The 22922-nt window shown below is 35.4% G+C and overlaps 2 protein-coding genes across 4 annotated transcripts in view; one reads left to right on the top strand and one right to left on the bottom strand.

The window, feature by feature from the left end:
* The first annotated feature begins 1874 nt into the window (after positions 1-1874).
* Positions 1875-12312, top strand: LOC123558744 (proton-coupled amino acid transporter 1-like). Of its 2 annotated transcripts, none has more exons than XM_045350610.2 (9): positions 1875-2258; positions 2759-2849; positions 4552-4640; positions 6243-6335; positions 7404-7488; positions 7800-8075; positions 9228-9406; positions 11035-11213; positions 11732-12312. In XM_045350610.2, exons 1-9 carry the CDS (start codon positions 2011-2013, stop codon positions 11953-11955), a joined length of 1464 nt encoding a protein of 487 aa, XP_045206545.2. In that variant the 5' UTR covers positions 1875-2010; the 3' UTR covers positions 11956-12312. The 2 variants fall into 2 exon arrangements, with proteins under 2 accessions (XP_045206545.2, XP_053398494.1); XM_053542519.1 differs by having other exon boundaries at positions 2213-2258; positions 2759-2923.
* A 2597-nt stretch (positions 12313-14909) lies between these two features.
* The window catches only part of LOC123558060 (uncharacterized), a 60833-nt gene continuing 52820 nt past the window's right edge, over positions 14910-22922 (bottom strand). For both annotated transcript variants that reach the window (XM_053542517.1, XM_053542518.1), the window contains exons 6-12: positions 21886-22025; positions 21124-21315; positions 20736-20819; positions 20204-20485; positions 17837-18028; positions 17494-17641; positions 14910-16827 (exon numbers count right to left, since the gene is read on the bottom strand). In XM_053542517.1, the coding sequence (XP_053398492.1) occupies positions 16565-16827; positions 17494-17641; positions 17837-18028; positions 20204-20485; positions 20736-20819; positions 21124-21315; positions 21886-22025 (1301 nt within the window). In that variant the 3' untranslated portion in view covers positions 14910-16564. The remainder of the gene's footprint in view (positions 16828-17493; positions 17642-17836; positions 18029-20203; positions 20486-20735; positions 20820-21123; positions 21316-21885; positions 22026-22922) is intronic.

Here is a 22922-nt window from a genome sequence, read left to right as displayed (position 1 = left end):
AAGACTGCATTGAATGCCGTATTTCATATTGCTGCCGTGTAAAAGACTGCATTGAATGACCGTATTTCATATTGCTGCCATGTAAAAGACTGCATTGAATGCCGTATTTCATATTGCTGCCGTGTAAAAGACTGCATTGAATGACCGTATTTCATATTGCTGCCGTGTAAAAGACTGCATTGAATGCCGTATTTCATAATGCTGCCGTGTAAAAGACTGCATTGAATGACCGTATTTCATATTGCTGCCGTGTTAGAATGTTCATATTGTTAACCTTTGTCTGGTGAACGGATAGCTCAGTGGTTTGCACACTGGCCTTCCAGTCCTGAGGTCGGGGGTTCGATCCCCAGCAGCTACTCGGGAATTTCCAGAAACGCTTTTCAGTGTTTCCCACCTAACTAGAGGTGTACTGGTCAGGAACCCAGGCAATCCTTGCGCGTATCAGTGCTATACACTGGGCACGTTAAAGAACCAGGCTGTCTATTCGCAACGAGCTAGGCTAAGTTAGCCGGACAAGCCTGTATCTGATTTTTGATCTCTCTGTCGTGGGGGCTTTGTCTCACTCTGTCCCTCTGTGTCTGTACTAGTAGAGGATGAATTATGCGCCCTTTGTGGCTGCATTTGAACTATGTAAAGCGCCTTTGAACGTGAAATTGATCATGAAAAGGGCGCTATATAAATCTGGTATAATAATAATAATAATAATAATAATAATAATAACCTTTAAGAGACTGCAAACTTCCTTAAACTTGTATAAAACGTATTGAGTCATAAAAACTCGTTCTATGTTTTGCAACGGTTGACACTAGGGATTTTGCCATTGAATTAGTTAAAGTATGCTGTGCTTTGGTGGCTACATTGAATTGGCTAACACACATTTTTACAGCTTAAAGGCATCAGTTAAGTTTTATTTGCAAGTCTGACAATTCAAAAGTTATATCTTGTGAAAACTTTACCGTTGGATGTCTACGTCTACGGGACGTAGCGTCTGTGCGCGACAGGGAATAAATAAATCTATTTCGGCATCAACACAGTACATAAGTGTAACACAGTTGCAACACGGCTCTATTGTCATTGAAACCTTTCTTTGCTCCTTTTGCTTTATGTCTTTTCTTCACGTTAAACCGACCCTACCTACCTTACCATATGAGCCTGACACTTTAATAATTAGCCTGTTGGCGTCAAGTGATTCTGCCTTTGCGACTAGTGCAGACCATGATCAGCCTACACATCCATGCAGTCTGATCAAGATCTGCACTGTTCGCTATTCAGTCAATATCTTTTTGATAAGCACCCCTTTTAACAGTTAATGGTACAATCCAAACTGAAAGATGGACAAGTTCACTATAGAAATTTAGCAGGGTAAGGATTAAAATATATATACTTATACCATTTTCAGACGTCATTCTATTGTAGTACCTGTTGATTCTTTGTTGATTTACAAATGTTTTTGTAATCAATACAAAAATAGACCCACCATATGAGTCTGAAAGTATATACATCAAGAGAGAGAAATCAACTACTGTAAAGAGAAAGTATCATGTTTCAACTTTACTACCGCTAATTATATCCCCGTTTACTTCTAATTAAAACTTCACATTCCGAATGACACATACGTGTACTTTAAAATACAAACATGTTCATGTACTAAATAAATGCATTATCATTACAACACTTCTTCAGTTAAAATGCAAGGTCTCAGTGTGACTTGTTCAATACTTTGGTAATGTATACTAGACAGTAGAACTATTTTGTAACCTATAGCTGTGTCAGATGTTAGTACACAATCATGTCATATAGTTTTGCTGGTAATCAAATGCAGGCACACGACAACTGTGTCATAATCAAAGTCATACTTTCATACAATGGAAAATTACTGACAAGTACCCATTACGGTGACCAGGTTAGAAAACTGTATCGAAACAACTTACACTAATGTAAATTTAAATTTCTTTGTTTCAAATGGATCCAAATTCTTTGATAAAACAAATAAGATAATATAGCAAAAGCATGCCACAACAAGAATCGGAACTGTTCTCGGGAAACGATGCGGACACTACGGCACTGTTAACATCTCAAAGTGAAACAGATTCAGGTCACGTGAGGAGTTATGTCACTTCTAAAACAGATCGTCAGTTTAAATTCGAAGACAGGACTACTAGCGATGACGTTGTATATGATATCCATACAGCCTCCGGAAGTCATGTTGTCGTGAAATCTGGAGAAATTCCTGTTGATGTTGTCGGGGCTACCACGACGTAAGTTTGAAAAGTTCACCCAAGTTCGTCTTGAGTTCTAAAAGCTATATATAGTTTAATATACGTTTGTTCAAGAATAATACGTATAAGTTCACATATTTTTACTTGCAATATATTGAAAACACTACTATATGACTACAAAAATATAAGTCACTAAAGGAAATAAAAATGTTTTACCAAACGAATCCAGAAGTCTTCCTACAATGTGAAAGAATATTAATATTTTTCTTCAAATTATTTTATACTTTTATATGCTGGGTCATAAAACTGAAACCAATGTTTAGAAAATCTGTGATACAGTTCTGTTCAACAGGAAACACTGTAAAATGTTTGGGTTGAGGGCTGTTCGACATGTTCAAAAGTCGATAAGTGATCGGACATTCTGTAAAGTTTTATTTTATATCTTCCATTTGCTTTCATGAATTTAAAACAACTACTGATCATACTATAAGAAATTATAAGAAAATGCCATTTTTTTGTATTCTAAATTATGTTTCCAGGAATACAGAATGTCTTATGCATCTATTGAAAGGAAATACGGGTGTAGGAATATTAGCACTTCCAGTTGCATACAAAAACGGTGGATTATGGGTATGTCCTTCGTCTTTAACTGTAGGTCAGAGACCACCAATTCAAAACGGTACAGGGAACTTACTGGGAATGAGGTAAGTGTATACCTGGGAATAAGGTAACGTCTGTGCGTTCTGATTGGTCAGTCATGTAAACAAACCCAGGATGTGATTATTTTTTCAAAATTGATATTTTTTCACTGCATTTACAGTATTATACATTTTGACAAAATTTGCTACATTTTATGTGTATTTAAAAAAGTTTTATCAAACGAATTTCTCTCGCCATGTCAATGATGTAAACAGGGGGTCATCTCATTCACACGAAAATTACTTAAATAAAGTATCACTATTCATATGTTTTTCGTCCGATATTTTGGTAGAACTAAGATAGTTCTTGAAAAACTTTTGATTAGATATACATGTTTCGATGTATGGGAGGCCGTACACGCCATAATGTTACAATGTAAGTCTATGGGAAAACAATTGGTGGTCTCTAACCTATAATAGAGCTAAAACATGACTTTCGTCGGAAGTCATCACAGGTAATGTAAATGGCCACAAATCTGTTGTAAATGATGTAGAAAGACGTTTTCGTGCAAAAATAAGCGTGAAATTTGATTTTTTTTAAATTGGGCCTCTTTTTTTTTAACAGGTGTGCCCATTTTTATCTGAGCTTTTTGGACAAAATGGATCATTTTTATCTCTGTAATGTTAGAGAATGATCAAAATTATTAGACCTTATTTCTATTTTTTACGGAATGAATCGTATTTCAGCTTCCAAGTCAAATCAAAAGCAGACAACTAAAATATTTACGAAAAATTGCAATCTGACGACGACAGGGACTGAGTCTGGGCATATAAATCGACAGGGGGTGACCTCAGTAAACTGTCCGTATCTTTCTTAAAACTGAACATTTCTTGATGAAACTTTGTAAGACATTTGGTATTGGATCATGTTTCACAATATCACTGTAAATTTGGAAAATGTGATACGAAACATTCATCTATGTAGTGACTAGATGTGTTTGTATCACGGCTGAAACAAAAGCAAAACAAGCAAAACCAAGCTTTATATTTTCTTCACTATTGACTATATTACAACGTCAGGCTCGAAGCAGTACAGACATATGCTTGTATCAGCCACCTGTGTCGTGATCTGAATTAGAAACAGTAACAAGTAACATGGATATCATATCTGCCGATCCCATGTACAGCTTCTAATGTCAATTACTAACGAACTAAGTTGAGTTAACAATGATAGTTATGTTAACACTGTAGATCTAGTTATATTCATAAAAATGTACTTTCAAAGATAAGTGAGAACTCCTATAAAAAGAATGATGAAATTGTCACCAAATCAAAATCTTTAATATAGTTAACTGACCAATTTTACGATGTAGACCCTATGGTGGCTGACTTGTGCCATATCGTTATTTTACTTTGTCGCAGCGACACAGCGGCAAAGGTTGTTATGGCGCCGCGCCAAGCTCTGCCTCACCCAAACGTCGTCATGGCGCCCCGCCAAACGTTGTTTATTTTTTTAATTTATTTTATTTTTTTAGTTGTGTCGCTGCGACGAACGAAAACGAAATGGCGCGAATAAGTAGGCATAAAAATCCGAAAACGGTATTCTCGTCGTAACTTTGAAAGTTCAATATTTATGTAAGCATGAGACAATTATGAAACTATATTTAACATCATATATTTCTTATTGATTCAAGCTCAGCCTGGGAGTGGTGACTCTTATAGGAATCATCTGTACTCACTGTATGCACATACTCGTTCTATCAGGAAACGAACTTCGTAAAAGGTAAAACACTTCGTTTGTGGTTCTGGAAACAACAAAATATCGAATGTAAATATTATTTCTGTCGGGAAAAAAATGTTGTAATATTACGGGAATACTGTAACCACATAGCTTACAGTATAATACCGTTTCTAGAACCTTCATGATTCTATAGAAGTACTGGAGAAACATTTTACACATAAAAACACTCAAATGGTAGAGAATATAATACCTGTATTGAACAATATTGGACCGCTTTCTAACAGCAAATTCCAGTCTGTTAAAACGTGTTAACCATTGTCGATACCCAATTACATATCTCTGCAAATGCTTTTATACGTACATGTCTATAGGGAAGGGTTAACGCAATATTTCGAAAGAAGTTTTTGGAAGCTTGACGGGTAAATTCTCTAAACCTCTCAGTGAACTGTCGAACGTTTTACACATCAAAACTGCCCGCAGTTTGGTTGATTACCTCGTGGTCAACAAAAAATATAAAAGAAGTTGCTACTCGGTTAACTAACAGTTAGAATACATCTGTCAGTGATAAGTTTTTCTTTATGGGGCCGTCACACCATGACGTTCTGGTCAGCGTTCTGTGACGTTTGAGGAAACGTTGGTAGTCGCCCATGGTCGCTGGGATAGCGCCAGAAGAGCGTTGTGTGAACGCTAGTGAACGTCGGTGATCGCCGGGAATCGGCGGAGAACGCTGGTCCGGAAAAAATAATTTGAACATGCACAAAAGTTCTCACAGAGACCAGCGTTCTTCAACGTTTAATTTTAAACGCTGAAGAACGTTAAAGAACGTTCGTGGAACGTTTTACTAACGTTCGCCGGGCGTTGCACGCGTTCGGTTATCGTTAGTCAGTCGTTACTCTAGCGTTACTTGGTTGTTACTAATCGTTTGCTTTGCAGTGAACGACTCACTGGCGACCTGTCAACGACCGCTGAACGGTCCCCTAGCGCACGCAGCGTGTGACTAAAGTCAAACGAACGTCCCTTGGCGTCCATTGAGCGTCATTCGAGCGTTTCCCGAACGTCCATGCATATGGGTATATAAACCGATGCTTTGTTAGCAAGGTTCATTTGATTTTAGGCTACCGTAGAGAGCACCTACTATGGAAGATCCAGAAAGACTAAGGAGGCAGTTCTGTGGCCTTGACCTCGAGTATCCGTTGCCTCTTCGCCTTGTTCCTGTAATCTGTCTTCTGTGAGTTCCACAGCAGTTCGTTTTCGCGGAAAAGCTCCACCAGTCTATCCTCAACCGCCCGGCCGAGGATCCTGCAATCCTTTCTCTGCTTCTGCCCTCTCTTTGCTATGGTCGGACCGTCCTCATTGGGGTTTTCAGGGTGCTTAGGGTCTTCAGGGGGTGTCACATGGTGCGTTACTTCTCGGATGTGCTCTTCCTCCTGGTGTTCTTCTTCGTCCGAAGACATTGCTAGTGAAAGAGGCTTTGCATTCTTCTTACTTGCAGCGCTAGTAGCAAAAGCCCCCATCCCACCCTTTTTTTCGTCTTGGCGGCATGATGCTGACTGTTCAAACTCACAAGAACAACTGAATTAAATATGAAATAAGAGTGATATCTGATATTATAAAAATAATTCTTCTGCGATTTTGATTATGTAGAACAAAGAGCCAACATCTAGACTATGCAAGCGTAATGGAAACAGCTTTTAAAACAAGGAAGGATTGGCTAAGGAACTGGAGCAGATTTGCACGGTATTTAAATCTGCCTTCTTAATTTTCCCAGCATGAACAATAGGCTGGAAAACAATGAAATTCTATTTTGCATTGTTTTGTAATAAATTAGAGCCTTTTGAAAGAAAAACGAAAACAAAATAGCAGTGCATATATTATTCTACGAAATTCTTCCACTCAGAAATAGTTGGTTATGATGTTTTGTTGTAGGTTGTGCTTTTTAATTTGCATGTTTGACACAAGCCATAATAATAAAATCACTCACCACTGTGACAAAATGTGTCATGTAGAATTGGTTTAATTTAAACGTTCATAAATCTGATAAAAATGGCATTGAAAATGTTTGCCTATAAATATCCTATGTATAAGTTTAATTTAACTTGTGTTTTGTTTTGAACCTCGGATAAAAATTAAGTTAAGGTCCGTGTCAATAAAATCGTATTTTCTTTTCACTGTATGATTTAGGCATAGGAAATAGAGATCAATATAATTGCACCTTTACTAATCCTACCATGTGTTCTGTATTACAAAAGTGCTTCTATTGTGACATTTTGATACAAGCAAAACTGTATTATCTGCACTATTAGTTACTTACTGGTACTTCATTTTATTATTGGCTTGTTAAAAGTTAATTATTACCATGTGCAAGTTGACAGAATCATAGGAACCATGTTTTGAGGGGTAAATCAAACACAAATGAATAAATCCTTAATGTTTTTATTGTGCAAAAAGTATGATATTGTGCCTAAAACAGTGATTCATTTTCCATTCAATTGTGTAATTGCAAGGGAAGTAAACTAATAGATATCTCTGCTTATAAGTATTAGCCCAAGGCAAGAGTTGTCATTCCTTGTGGATCACAACTTTACATTAAAAATTAAAACTTCTGTTATTGATATTAACAAAACTATCATAAACTTCACATTTGTGAAATCATTTTTGGTTATTTCAAGGACTTGGAAATCAATTTCTAGATTTTATTTAATGTATTACTATCATTGAAAATTTTAGGGTCTATCTCTGTATGATTGAGAATTTAAGGAACAATTTATTTATGCTATGAATATGTATTATCTTTTTTCCGTCTAGGAGGATGGTGAATATCTTTCTGGTAACCACACAACTTGGATTCTGTTGTACATATACAGTTTTCATCGCTGAAAATGTAAGACAGGTAATATTACTACCATAGCTACATACCTACCATTTATTTCAGATGTCAGGTATCGCCTAAACTTTATGATACAATATATTTCGTTAACTCAAATCTTTTCAACCAAGTGCTTAATTAGAAGTCAAATCTTACACTCTACGGCTACATGTCTAATGATAACGCAATTAAGCCAATGGTATTTCCTCTGCATGTTCTCTTTGAAGACTGTTAATTAACTGGTAACCGTTTTGATCAAAATAACATAGTTCTTTATCTTTGCATTTTTACAGCGCCTCATTTGTTATTTTACTTAATTAAACGATCTTATTTAGGTTGTACAATACGCAGCACCAATATTACTAGACACGAAACTGTACATCGTCATGGTAACAGCGATGCTGGTTCCCTACTCAATGGTGAAAAGCCTGAAAATTCTGGCACCATTTTCAGCTATTGCAAACGTGCTTAATTTGTTTGGATTTATACTGGTTTTTGTGAACTTATGGCAGGACCTTCCAGATACCAGGACCCGACCTTCTGTGGCTAAAGCAGGGGATATACCGCTTTTCTTTGGACAAGTTTTGTTTGCATTTGAAGGTATCGGATTGGTAAGAATGTGGCGTGCAAAAACACTAAGCAGTGAAATGTTTTTCACAGGATAAGAAATCCCAGCCTCTCTTTCATAAAACATAAGTTTACCCTTGCAAAAAAGTATGCTGTGACTTAACCACAACAACGTAAATTGCAGAAAGTAAACTCACCATAAATAATCAATCGCTAAGACTGGATGTTCTTTATTATTAAGCGACAGGTTATAAGGGATGTTTCAACGTTCATTTTCTTCGAAATGTGTTTGAAACCGATAGCCAATATCACTATTGCACATTTAAAGAACTTGGGCATGATATTGTATCGCACACAACTATATTGGTATATGTAGGTCGGTGGCTTTCATTTTAATGTATTTTGTATGAAAGTCTTGGGTTGCATTATGTAGTAAAGTATTATAAAAGTAAATCTACAACCGTCATGTGCTTTTTATTTTAGTAAGTTAATCTAACGAGAACAAATGTTCATTTTTGATACCATATGTTTACAATATCTAAAAACGTCTTGTATTTCTCAAAATTTCCCTATTAGTTTTAAACATTGACTTTTGAATCTTCCTACAACTTGTTTATTCTTGTTGTAACCTAGAATATGTTCTTCCATGAAAATCTTAACTTTTCATATGACGATTTTCAAGGCAATTGTCAAAAAATACATTTGAAATCTCACACAATGGTAAATAATCCTTAAGTGCCAACATAGGTCTGTCTCTCAGAAAATAAATGAAAACTAGCTGAACACATCATTTAATATTCTTTGATATTTAAGAGACTATTAAATACGCTGCCTTAAATTGTTTCCAAAAAAATGATCAATTGAATCCTTATTAGTTATTCCCACTGTAATAGGTGCTATCAATATAACATTATCTGTTAAAATGCGTCTTTCGTACAGGAAGCATGGTTTGTATAATTGCCATAGAGAGCCTTATGTTGATATTAATTGCCATTCAAGTTTAAAGTTTTGTAGAAAAACGCAAGTTTTTTTATTATCACATAACTTTGAAAACATTTTTATGAAAAATATATGTAATCGTAAAAGAGTTCAGTTTTCATTAACGAGTTAAAGTTATTTTTACTTATTTGGAATAATACATAGAAATATCAAGCAAATACAATTCATGAATAGAAGGTACTACTGTTGTTTTCCAGGTTTTGCCACTTTATAAGAAAATGAAAGAGCAAGATGCGTTTCTTGGAAAGGCTGGAGTACTTAATCTCGGACTGACTATAGTTATAGCCCTTGATAATGCTGTTGGTTTCTATGGTTACCTGAAATATGGAAATGAAACAAAGGGCAGCATAACACTCAACTTACCGAATGATCAGTGGTTAGTATAGCAAAGTAAACTTTCATGTAAGAAGTCCCCTTACAAGGGACAGTCTTGAACTGTGACCTAGACGTGCCTTAAAAGCTTTGTTTTTATCTCATTGACCGCGTTGGTGTTCCGATACCTTGGATTGGCCCTATCCATTGGTTTTATTTTATTTCATGCTAACAATTTTTTAGTGACGTGTGTTGAAACATGAACTCAGCGAGGCATAATTTCATTTACAGTCTCTTTTCTAATAAATTTAATCAAATGAGTACATTGGGATGTTGAAACACTTTTAGAGAACCTATTTGATTTTTTTATACAACTGAGTATTTGGTCAGCGGTGTGTGTTCGAGCTTAGATAGAGGGAATCATTCTTTTCATACTGTCTCGTCAAATAGCTGAATCACAATTAAATGCCTCTTAACTTTGTACCTGCATTGAAACTGTTGGCGCAATGTATGTTATTTTTAAGCTACTGGCAATAAAAAGTGTTACTTCAGATGTCTTAATAAGGTAACCCGCGGGACTTCACAAACTGTAATACAATGTAACTCACGACACATCATGGGCTGGTATTTATAGTACATTTTACATAGCAATACTTGTTCAATAATGTGTAAGTGTAATACATGTACCTGCGACACTTCACGGCCTAACTAGTGTACTACATTTTACCGAGCGAGACATACATTTTACCAAGCGAGACATTAGAAATTGATGTAAAATACATTGCACCCCGCAAATTATTTACTGTTGCTAATGGTACATTGCGACAGTTCACTATAGGAGAGATCGTGTTTGTATACAAATTCTATTTTTAGAACTGATAAGACAGTGATCGGGTGGGCAGAAGCCGACCGTCCATGTTTTTTGTAAACAGTGATGTTTTTTATAACGGTCTAAACTTTCTTAAAACACAAATTACATAAATAATTTTTTGATCAATGGAAAGGTTATAAAACAAGCAATTTATTGATTACTTTTAATTGTTATTTCGAAATAAAATGGATTAATTATAAACGCTTAACTTACACTGTTTTTCTAAAGGTTGTGAAAATCACTACGCCGCTTTTAAAATTATATGTCATTTAAAACGGTTATTCATTGAAAAAAGATATTTGGATACAAAAATATGAAGATTGTTAGTATTTCAAATCTTTTTGAATTTTGAAAATCCATAAATGAGCAAAAAAGTTATTAAAAATTAAAAATTCTGATTGGAATCTTAATGTAATTTATGTAACGAAGGTTTTAGTGTGTGTGCGTGTTCGGGTTCAGCGTCTTTTTCAACAGTTTTTTTTTCAGTCATATAAACGACGGTGTCTACTTGTAGCAGTGAGCACAGTTACCAACTTTATAGCGCTGCCTCACTGGAATATCACGCCGTAGACACGTGACATGATTCCCTATCCAGTCACATTATACTGACACCAGGCTGACCACACAGTGACCAGTCCTTATCCTCTTACCGCTGAGCGCCAAGCGAGGAAGCTACTAGTACCATTTTTACGTCTTTGGTATGACGCGGTCAGGGATCGAACCCACGACCTCCCGCACTCGAAGCGGGCGCTCTACCACTAGGCTACCGAAGAGGTCTACGGAGATTTTAAGTAATATTTTCATGATGTGTTATTTTGCAGGCTGTACCTCTCCGTCAAGTTGATTTTTGCATCTTCTGTATTTCTTACATACGGAATACAGTTTTATGTACCAATAGAAATCATCTGGCATTTTGTTGACAAAAAGAGAAAAATTGGTTCAACATCAATACCAGCGTATACAGAATACTTCATCAGACTGTTCCTAGTTCTTTTAATATGTAAGTATATTTCTAAATTACAAAGTTTTACAAATATACATAGATTGACATTACGAAAAAAAAAAGAATGAAGTCGTTTAGATTATCAACATTGATACCACATCTAGATCCATTTATTGCTCTGATAAATGTACGTAAAAATCCTTCCTAGCAATTGCAGTTTTTCTGTTTGTCATGTTTTTATTGTAATCTGTTATTACAAGGAGCATAAGAAATAATATATATAACAATAGTATTACTTTTAGAAGGTGACATTTCAAGAATGCATAATAAACATGAAACTTATTTCCAATATTGCCTCCTGGTATGCGGTATCAATTACTATAACAGTAACACTATACCGAAATTTATCACGAAAAAGTTACTTAAACGAAGCAACAATTTTAAATGATTAGGGATTTCACTAACTTAAAGATCAGCATGATTAGTACATGTTTTATTGACATGTACACTCATCCACCCATATTAAAGAATCACATTTCTTGCACAAGTTATCTTACTGTATTCTGTTATTTCAGGTGGACTATCAACACTGGTACCACACCTAGATTTACTTATCGCTCTGATAGGAGCTTGTGAAAGCTCCTTCATTGCACTCATACTTCCGGCTGTTATAGAACTTATCACGTTTGACTGCAGTAAGACAGTTTATATGAAAAACGGATTTATAATTATCCTAGGACTGGTTGGCTGTGTAACAGGAACATATTCATCTATTGTAGAGATATACAAAACATTCTGACAGCCAAGTTAGATTTTTGACGGTAACAGCTTCAGTTAAATCAAATGTTTGATAGGCAGTGTAATTCTGTAGGGATAATACACGTTTTTTTTGTGTATTAACGTCTGCAGAAGCCCGCGGGATTGTTTGTGACCGAGACCGAAGGTCGAGGTCACAAACATAAGCTATCCCAAGGGCTTCTGCAGGCGTTAATACACAAAACAAACGTGTATTGTCGCTATTCTTGCATAAAAAAACATTACACGACGACTAAATGCATTGTTTTCATATGTGATGACTTGACGATTCCGGTACATTTTTTATTTACCATTCTTGTTGTTCTTGGAAACGGTAAACATGTTTTAAATATCCATAACCGGGGCAGACATAACAACAACACTACTAAAAGCGTGATTTGGAGGTTTTTGAGCATCTTATTTTTATTTTTAGTTATTACAAACGTTAGATTACACATAATTTTGCATATAACTTAAAAATTTGATAAACAGGAACACAATTATTTTAAGAATAACAACTTTACATTCGAATTATTTTGAGTACGAACAAACAGAGTACGGATGAGTACGAAGCTAGTGACTAGCTTTCCTGGTTTATTATATGAATTCTGCGAACAATCAGGTAAAAACAAACCGACTGATACTAACAAAAGTCATTAATATAATACCTAAAAACGGGCAATAGCACCAGTTACACGCGATACTTATTTATTCACAGTTATTTACAATAACTGAACAGACGCTTTGTAAAGGGAGTAAACTTTAAGAGAAGCTAGTGCGTACATTGATGGGGGCAGTACGTTTGGGGTTGGAAACTGATACAGCTAAACTTACTATGGATTACATTGTGTCTATAATGCTACAAGAAGAGGTTATTATGGAAGAAACAAGATGCAGATGCCAAATATCAGTCTGCGCAGAAATACATACATATGTCCCTGGCGAAGCATTTCAAAAATAAAAATCGGGTATTAACAGCACGTGAATTGCCTTGTTTGCACACGATTTTTCTCCCGTTAATACATGGGCTGATCCAGTGAAAAAAGTAGTTTTTATGCAAGAATTGGCAAAAATGGACACTTATGACAAGCGTGTTTTACAGATTCCGTGTTACACCAAGATAACGTTAAACGCGTTTTAGTCCATGAACAGGCTCAGTTAAACCGAGCCTGCAATATTTTCGTTTATGTCGTGTTGGGCGGCCTGTGGTTTTCTACTTTAATTTTTATTTTATTATCACAGCAGCATTGTTTGTGCCGGGTGGCGGCCGTTAAAAATCTCCCCGTACCTTCAATTAGAGCCTCTTCAGATCGTTTAGCACGACATTTATGTTGTGTTAGTGTACTGTTTAATTTTTCAGCTTGAACATATCGGCTTGAGTGGTTCCAATACTCCCGCTTTTAAAGCTTTGGGGATTCTTTTATCACCCCATAGATATGGTGCCTGCTTTTTAATTTTGTCTTTTAAAGGCAGTATCATGGAAGTGCTTTTTGTGCGTCATTGAAGGTTCCATGTGTACCGCCGTATGAATACATCTGCAGATGTCTCTAAATTATTTTCTGGTACTTATAACATGTGTAAATGTTGAGTTCAGCTCAACCCTGGGCTAGATGGCGTGGACGGTTGCTTGCATTTCACTACCGTCCATGAACAGACTCAATCAGACCGAGCCGTTTATATCGTGTTGGACGACCTGTGGCTTTTCACTTGTTTATTTTAGTGAATCTGTCGAAATACATGTATTAATTCTTTACTTGCTAACAAATACATTGTATTTACATACTTTGAGTTTGACATCGAAGTTTTATGACAAGTTGCAACTAAACGGCAGATGATAAATTTCGACCTTCATAAGAATTTCAACATTTAAGTTACTATGCATAGATGCAAACAGTTTATATATTTATAATTATGCGTTTACATTTACGGAGAAAGTAATGACTTGCATAATCGTTCAAATGTTGTTTCCATCGGGACCAGGATTGAAAATCTAGTCAAATTCTGTTTAGAAACCATTAAAAAAAGAGTAGAAATTACTGGTGAGTTATTATAGTTTGATGACACACCTCGAGAAATACAAATTGTCTGGTGATGTGTCTGTATGTAGAATTCGAATTCCAGAAGCATCTCTGGTTATTAGCATACCAGGTGTAAAGCACCCATACACGGGACTTTTATCCCAATGTTAGTAAATTTTAGTTGGAGAAGCGGGTGATCGAAGGCCCGATCCCTGGTTTCATAGTCAGACAGTCACGGTTACCACAGGACCGCTGCGCTGGTTATTCTGTGGCACGTCTTTAAAACCCTGTTATCAGGACGAGGGCGGTCAATGGTCAATACACAGTGACGAACTGTAACACACATTGACCTTACCTGAGTCGCCTATACTCTTTCATTCATATACTTATAAAATATACACTACCTTGAATAACTTTCGTCATCTTCTAAAATTGATTGAATGGTGAATATACGGAAAGATTGCTTACAATTGACATACTAATGTACACATTATATTGGAATTGTAAACAGTGCAGGTCTCAGAGCATGACGGTAAAATGAACTGTTCAACAATTTACGCAGCGGAACCCTGGGAACTTACGCCTTTCAAAATTAATTGAATATGTGGTATGTTCATCACTGTTATGTGATTGATTGCTCAAATTCCATTTGTTCCATTTTGAAGTAAATTCAAAGCAGATAGTTTTAGTGGCCGATGTAGTGCAGTAATGTATTTTCAAAAGTGATAGACAATTACAAAATCAAATCCCTGCATTAAAAATTGTATTATCAATAGCAAATGTTTTCGATCACGTTTGTTGTGACATTGATTAGGTAAGGAGAATTTTATTGACCACCTTTAATATTTGAAAATTTACCACAGTTCTTGTGACGCAGGCAACATGGTTCTCCTAAAACGCCAGTTATACTGTTTCACCGAAAAGAAAATAACACGTCAAGTACTCAACGTAATTCTTTATTTCCACGAACGTCCGAATACATTTTTGTACATATATGAGTGATCTTAAAATATATTAATTGTAAATAAGCAACACAAAGACAATTAAAGACATAAATATAAAATATAAAAAACGTAAAACAAATATATAAACAAGGTTTTTGTATAAAAAATTAAAACTGCGAAATTCCTGATTATAAAATGCAGTTGTATTTGTTCATTTGCTGATTACGAAATGTAAATGAAATTGTAATAGAAATATGTACAAAGCAGATGTAACTAAATATTACAGATATATAAAGCTGATCCCTGTATAAGTTTATATATATTTACAGTCTAAATAATCCTATTTAATCACTGTGTGTTGGCTGGTCCAACCACCGCAATTGGATTTTAAAAGCATGCAGTGTTAAATAACTTAAAACCAATGTATAGAGATTTACCCTATACCTACACAAAGGAAATTGTATGTTTTCGAGATACTCTGTTGTGAGAACACCGTTTGTAAATCCTAATCTTGTCCACGTTATATTAATGCATTGATAAGGCAATATATGTTACCTGCTATATTGAGTCCTGCATTTGACAGTCCTGAAATATTTTTCGTTGATTTTCGTACACTTCTAGATATTTTCCCATATTTTGTTGCATATATTAAGGTAGCAGAGATTGTTTGCTTTCCAGCAATAGCTTTGTCAACATTTTTTATCATGTGAAATTCTGTGGGTTTTTACTTTTTAAGAAAAAAACCTCTGTTCGTGTTCCCAACAAATAATGTCACACTTTCACCAGAGTATTTCTTAATCTGATCTTTATATATTTTTCTTTTCACATTACTGACCACAGTAGTAATTATGCATGCCTTTTTCAATCCTATAGGTAAAAAGCGATATTATAGGTACCTAGTCACATAACCTTACAATACAGTTTCACTGTTGTCTCCATTTTTCCCAAATATTTAACCCAGGGCCATTCTTTTCGGCTCAATAGGCCTATACGCTTGGGGATATTGGTCACACGACGAAATGGTTTAGGACAGGCATTGGTAACGGATTTGTGAGCAAAGTGTCACGGGTTTCAGGACGATTTTTGTGTTATTTTCCGTTATCTAAAACCACTCGTTCTAAACAATTTCTTTGTGACCGACATCTCTGAGAGTGAAATAACTCTTTCTTAGAAAATAATACTTTATCTTTTCAGACCGTTTTAAACTTTGTACATTGATGCAGTACCTTGATGCGCATTACATGTAAAATTTCTTCAAATTTGTATCTTTAGTTCCACTGCCTGCGATGTAAACAGAAGAGAAAACCAAATTGTTAATATAAAATGGTACTAACTATTTTCATATGTTATCTATATAATATGTATTCGTTGCAGTTGAGATGTTTTTATATAATAAAGACAATGTCTTGAAGAATATAGATACAAAAATCTGCAGACAGGTCATTAAAGTGGAGGACCTGTAACGACAATCGACACTTTCCGTGTGATTGCGTATTCTCGTCTGCTATTTCGACATTCATCGGTTGTAAATTTAGCTCATACGAGCAATACTTTCCATAGCAACCGGAGAATGCCGGAATCACATACGGAGAATACGAAATAGAACGGAAATTACCGAGTACCATTACTTGCCCATTATCCTAAAGAAGCTTCATATATAGTATTGCTGCAAACCCATGGCTATACCGCCAGTTATCACTGTAAGAGAAACTGTCATCACCGACCAAATACTGGTTGCTCCGCTAACGCACTGTTTGTCTTCTTCCGGTTCGTCGTATCCAGTGAATTGCCAGTTACCGCATTTTGGAAAGTTTTTGGGAACTTTTGGCATATCACTTTCATTTCCAACTTGCACGAGTAAACCCATTCCTATGTTTGCATGGAATTCTATATGACAGTGGAAGAACCAGAATCCTGAAACGAGCATTTACACATTTTAACAGGCTAGCCAGCCACGAGTTGTATGCAAAAATATTTGTAATATTATAATTTTATAAACCATGGAAATGATATGAAATCAGTATTACTTTACAGAAAGTTGTAGAAAACAAAAAAAATAAAATTCTTTAAAATAAAAACATACTTCACCAATTACCATGTTAATGCACTGACAACATGGAAACATTCTGTGTCACACCTTCGATTTATATTCATCAACAGTTACTAATGCATGAAAGTGTTTTAAATCAAGAAGAGTGCTGCTTATGTTGCAGTTGAATGAAGTTATGAAAAAAAATAGTTTAGTTTTACAATTGTTACGAGTTGGCAAGTCATTTCAAAATAGATGAAGCAAAATTATAACAGGGATTTTTTTTTTAAAAAAAAACGAACGTAAGAAAATCGAAATGAACGCATGTCCTTTGTGACCATCTGATTTAGGTCACCGTTTGTCCACTGGCTTTAGTCAATTCTACAATGTGATCAGACGATCCAGACGACCCGCAGAACACGCGTAGTAATAACAAAGTGCCTGTCCTCGTGAATTAATATTTGGAAAGCATCTGCCTGCTTCCTGAAACAATTGCTTAAAGAAGTTTACCCGCCAGTATACTAAACAGACACAATCGACGTGAAATATACCTGGGTTATCAGCATGAAATCGTAAAATGGAGTATCCACCATCAGGGACAGTAACTGTATCCTTGGCAACGGGATCAACAAGATTTCGTGGCAGCCTCCCTTGCACGTCAAGTCGTTTCACTTCTTCTAAAGATGTAGATTCTCCGAGCTAAGAAAAAGATGAAATATTAACAGTTGGTGGGAATTACTTTATAGCATATATGAGGAAGACTTGATCACTCGCTTAATATATTTATTTTTTATAAATGTACACTGAAATCGCAACGACCGAAATTCAACAGCAAACTTTCTGTTCCGTACCAAATCTGGAAGTGTGATAAGAAAGAGAAATTGAAACGCATACCCGGTCCATACCAACGACGTAAAATTTGTATCCATGGAGATGGACAGGATGATTCGCATTAAATGTGACACCCTCATCAATGACAATTATCTCAACCGTGTCATTTAATTGCACATGAAGCCGGTAAACACACTCGCAGAACTCTTCCGTGCAATTCTTTGATCCTGTTGTCATATGGTTGCAGAACTCGCCCTATAAACGGAAACAACGCATACAATTAAGTGTTGGAAAAGAGGTGTACTTACATTTTATCTTTTAAAAGTTAAACATACTAAAACAAAGTGAGGCATTAATAAAATTTATATAGAATTAGAGAAGCAGGTGAACGAAGGTTTGAGGATAGATATCGCTGGGTTGTCATTTTAAAATTTAATATTACAATCACGGAAAGGAATGCTCACAAGTTTGATTTTCGACACTCACTATATATAAAACATCATTTCAACATTTGTACATCAAAAGTCATTACTACAACACGTTTGTGTTCAGTGTGATACACCGATAAGGGAGACAATTCAATATTATCACGAAGTCGGAGCCTGTTTGAATATATCAGAATTGTCTCCCTTATCGGTGATAAACAAAGTTTCTTTTTATTGTATGCTAAGACCAACGAATTTTCTGTTAATTACATGCTAACATATTCAAATATGAAGAATACTTCATGACGAAATTCGGATTGATTTAGCTACCGTGTTACATAGAATGCATCCGCTAAATAACCATGGATACGTATGCACAGTGATATCGAATATTGGTGATTAGGTCCATGAAATCATTTTGTTTATAATATTATCATGGATATTCAACAGAAATAGCTTGGAAATATTGATCTAGGAGCTTCATAGCGTAACAAATTATGTCGTGAAATTGCGATATAACCTAACATAGGCACTCGGCGTGTGACTTGGACCCCACCCCCGCCCCAACCCCCAATGACCCTCCTCTACTAACCTGGTACAAAAACTGCACAGTTGTTTATAACATATAGTTACACGAAATAATAAAGTTCTGTGAGAAAAATAAACAGATTCTTTATCTGAATACCATATAGTTACACGAAATAATAAAAGTTCTGTGAGAAAAAAATCAGATCCTATATACATGAGTACTAAACAAAATATTTTTAGTACTCAGGAATATAGAATCTGATTTTGATTTCTTCAGTACTAAGGTATATAGGATCAGACGCCAAGTGCCTGGAACACAACTGACAACGGAAGGAAACCTGGTCCTGGCTGGGAAACTACGAAAATGCTGGCATATTACGTAAAGTTGAGTTGATGTCTTGTGATAAATAACTAATACAACAACAAACTAAATATGCTGTCGCCAGAATAATCTATCAAACGATAGTAAACAGATGGAAAGTGGAGAAGCACATACAAACCGAGGTAACATTTCTAGAGCATTACTGTTTTTTTTTTTCGTTTGAAAACTCTAGTATAGCTAGTTTTTTTCTCTCTACAGGATTGTCTAGCTGTATTTGACTCGTGTTTTGCTTGACTTTTAGGATAACCATTCTAAAGGCAACAAATGGGGGTAATTAAAGAATATTTTTCATGGGAGATATTTTTTTCTAAAGAAAAGGAAGTTTGACACAGTGAGACATATACAGAAATATCTCACGAATAATTTTCAGTATTTCACCGGTTAGCATAAATAAACCATTTTAACACCCCACTGTATAGCAGAGAGAATTTATACGACCTAAATTACCACCACAATATACCAGACCAATTACTGCATAGCGCCTAGCAGTACAAACGAACATGCCACAGCAAGTCCACTAACCCAATAAAATCAGTTTCGAAGCTGCTTTATATACGAGCCCGAATTGTACTACACATTCGTACTGGTTCAACATTTGCATATATATACTCAAATCTCTGTTTTCATGTCTCACAAATCAGCAGCGACATTTTAGTCTTTTTAACTGATTGGGAACAGAGAAGCTATATTTTCTCTCTCTGAAAGTTAACTGGATCTCGAGGATACATTGAATATATATATATATATATATATATATATATATAGATAATTTGCATTAAGGGATATAATTATATTCAGAACAGTTGACTTTCCCATACGTGAGATCCGCTAGGATACAAGTTCGCATTATAAATTATTATATAGTAGGGAGAATTTATACGAACTAAATCTATATATATATATGTCATCTCATTTATTCTACTTTTACGTTTATACTTGTATGCATATTTACTAGATTCTCGATCGAATTTCAGTAAAATATAAATGTAGGCCTACATGTACTCCAGAATGATATATATTTCCAATTCATATATTTATATGAGAACACAATGGTATTTTGTTTACACAAAGGGACATAGACATCATCTTTTATACCTCATCCAGATCGGAATGCTGTGACAGGGGTGGTGATGAGGGCAGTCTCAATGTCACGTGGTTCATCTGTGGCATGTAGAGGTGTTGAGGTCTTTCCACAGCGGAGATGGGGTAAAATGACACATCGTGAAAATGGTAATTGTCAATTTTGTTGAAGTCCATCGCAAGATAAAATTTCTTGTCTGGAGTTACTTTTAGAGCAGCTTTTCCATCCAAACGTGACTTAAGATCGCTCACTTGTATGTTGTTTTCATCACCTTTCTTGTTCCACGGATTAAGTTTCTATAAACCGTATTAAAACATTAGAACTTCAACGTTAAATGAAGTTATTTTTACTACAGTTTTTTTTATAATTTTTGCAACAGTTTTAAATATCTTTTGGTCAATGAGAAATCTAGATTAAAAACTTCTACTAAAAATTAAATGAAAACGAATTAATAAAATATTTGATCGTTTACAGGAATTTATCAAATATAATATATATATAGCAAGGCACAGGTGTACGTCAACATAAAGTTACTGAAAGAATTACTTTTCCCATTCTGTCTGCATCCTCCCATGTGGTATTTCCTACAGGGTCCTCCTCCGAGGCACCTTCATATCGTAGAATAGCCACCTATATGAAGCAATTAATATAAATTATATTTTATGAAAAGAACATGATTTCGACAGAGTACATTCAAAAATCTCATTTGATTTATGGAACACCGGGGAGCTATAAACAGCAATGTTGTCTACCAGTTCTTTGTTCACTTGAAATGACTGGCCTCATTTGTCATCTACATGTATTAAAAATGTCTCAAATTTGTTCACACCAATCAAATCGTAACTGCCATTGCTATTAACGTATAAATATATTAAATTTTGTTTTTTTAAATAAATCGATGTTGTTTCTTGTAAGTAACCATAGTGACAATTACCTGTTTTGCTTGCTTGACACCACAATCAGCAAGTCCCCTTGCCCTAACCCAGTAGTTTCCTACAGGTTGAGAAGCATTAAGCATAAAGTCAAACCGCTCTCCGGGGAAAATGTTGAAGGAATCTACCTCGATTTTATCAAACGGGTTACCATCGGATGCCATCATAGTCAGGGTGTGACCGTCAATGGAAATCTGTCAATGATAGATAAAAATATTAATTGAATAAAGAGAATGCTATAGGAAAAATATGAGAATGTAAGTATTGAATGTTTGTCCTAATTATTTTATTTGGGGCCTACCCGCTCAGCTCAACAGGGAGAACGCAGATCTACGGATCGTACGGCCGTGAGATCGATCCCTGGACGAGGCGTATGTTCTCCGTGACAATTTGATAAAAGACACTTTGTCTGAAATCATTCATCATCCACCTCTGATTCATGTGGGGAAGTTGGCAGTTACTTGCAGAGAACAGGTTTGTACTGGTAGAGTATCCAGGAACACCGGTTAGGTTACATGCCCCCCGTTACATAACTGAAATACTGTTGAAAAACGGCGTTAAACCCAAAACAAACAAATTATTCTCTTATTTGATTTGGACGTATCTTTATAAGTAACATTACATCGACTATGGTATATGTGCAAACATTTCGGCACTGTAAATCTCCTAGACATTTTGTGATATTTATTTAAAATGACAATGTATTACGCTTCAAGATTAATTGCCAAAAATAAGATTGGTTATGATGATAAAAATGTTCTTACTTGTGTCGGGCAGTTCAAGATTCCGTTACTGATTGTTCGAAATCTGTACCGTTTGCCTCTGGTCACGTGAAATATTTCCACGGGTGTGTAGGAACTGGTATTACCCGAATTATCGAAAAACTCTTGTAACACCCCTTTACCTGCAAAATGAAATTAATATAGATGCAGATGAGTTGAAGCCACAATTGAAGTAAGTAAAGGTAATTTTTAGAAAATCAGGTACTTATTTTATTAAATGCAGATGTCAATTTAGACCAAAAACATGGTCGATCCCCAGTTATTTACGCTCAAACTATTAACAGAATATTTTTTAATGAAGCAACAAAGTTTTCACTTTTGTTTTTAACAGTGTTTGTTTACATTTTACTGACATTGTATGAGCCGTGCATTACCCCTTGTTTACTTGGTAAAGCAATGCATAACCTCTTGGTTACCATTGTTAAGCATTGTATTACTATAATCCCTTGCTTACTATTGTATGAGCTGTGAGCTACCCCTTGTTTATAATTGTTAAAGCATTACATTATCCCTTGCTTATCATTGTATGAGCCGCGTATCACCCCTTGTTTATAATTGTTAAAACATCGCTTTACCCCTTGCTTACCATTCTATGAGCCGTGTATCACCCCTTGTTTTTAATTGTTAAAACATTGCCTAACCCTTGTTTATAATTGTTAAAACACTGCATTACCCATTGCTTACCATTCTATGAGCCGTGTATCACCCCTTGTTTATAATTGTTAAAGCATTGCCTTACCCCTTGTTTATAATTGTTAAAACACTGCATTACCCATTGCTTACATTGTATGAGCCGTGTATCACCCCTTGTTTATAATTGTTAAAACATTGCCTAACCCTTGTTTATAATTGTTAAAACATCGCTTTACCCATTGCTTACCATTCTATGAGCCGTGTATCACCCCTTGTTTATAATTGTTAACGCACTGCATTACCCATTGTTTATAATTGTTAAAGCATTGCCTTACCCCTTGTTTATAATTGTTAAAACACTGCATTACCCCTTGTTTATAATTGTT

The sequence above is a fragment of the Mercenaria mercenaria genome, chromosome 5 (assembly GCF_021730395.1).
Source record: "Mercenaria mercenaria strain notata chromosome 5, MADL_Memer_1, whole genome shotgun sequence".
NCBI lineage: Eukaryota > Metazoa > Mollusca > Bivalvia > Venerida > Veneridae > Mercenaria > Mercenaria mercenaria.
Note: the sequence above shows the minus strand (reverse complement) of the source record. Positions and strands in the feature narration are given on the sequence as shown.

Bases quoted from the DNA above. Each gene is read 5' to 3' on its own strand.
- LOC123558744 (XM_045350610.2), top strand. From the start codon at position 2,011: ATGCCACAACAAGAATCGGAACTGTTCTCGGGAAACGATGCGGACACT. The intron at 2,850-4,551 runs GTATGTCCTTCG...TATTGATTCAAG, and splicing joins ACAAAAACGGTGGATTATGG to CTCAGCCTGGGAGTGGTGAC. The intron at 11,214-11,731 runs GTAAGTATATTT...CTGTTATTTCAG, and splicing joins GTTCCTAGTTCTTTTAATAT to GTGGACTATCAACACTGGTA.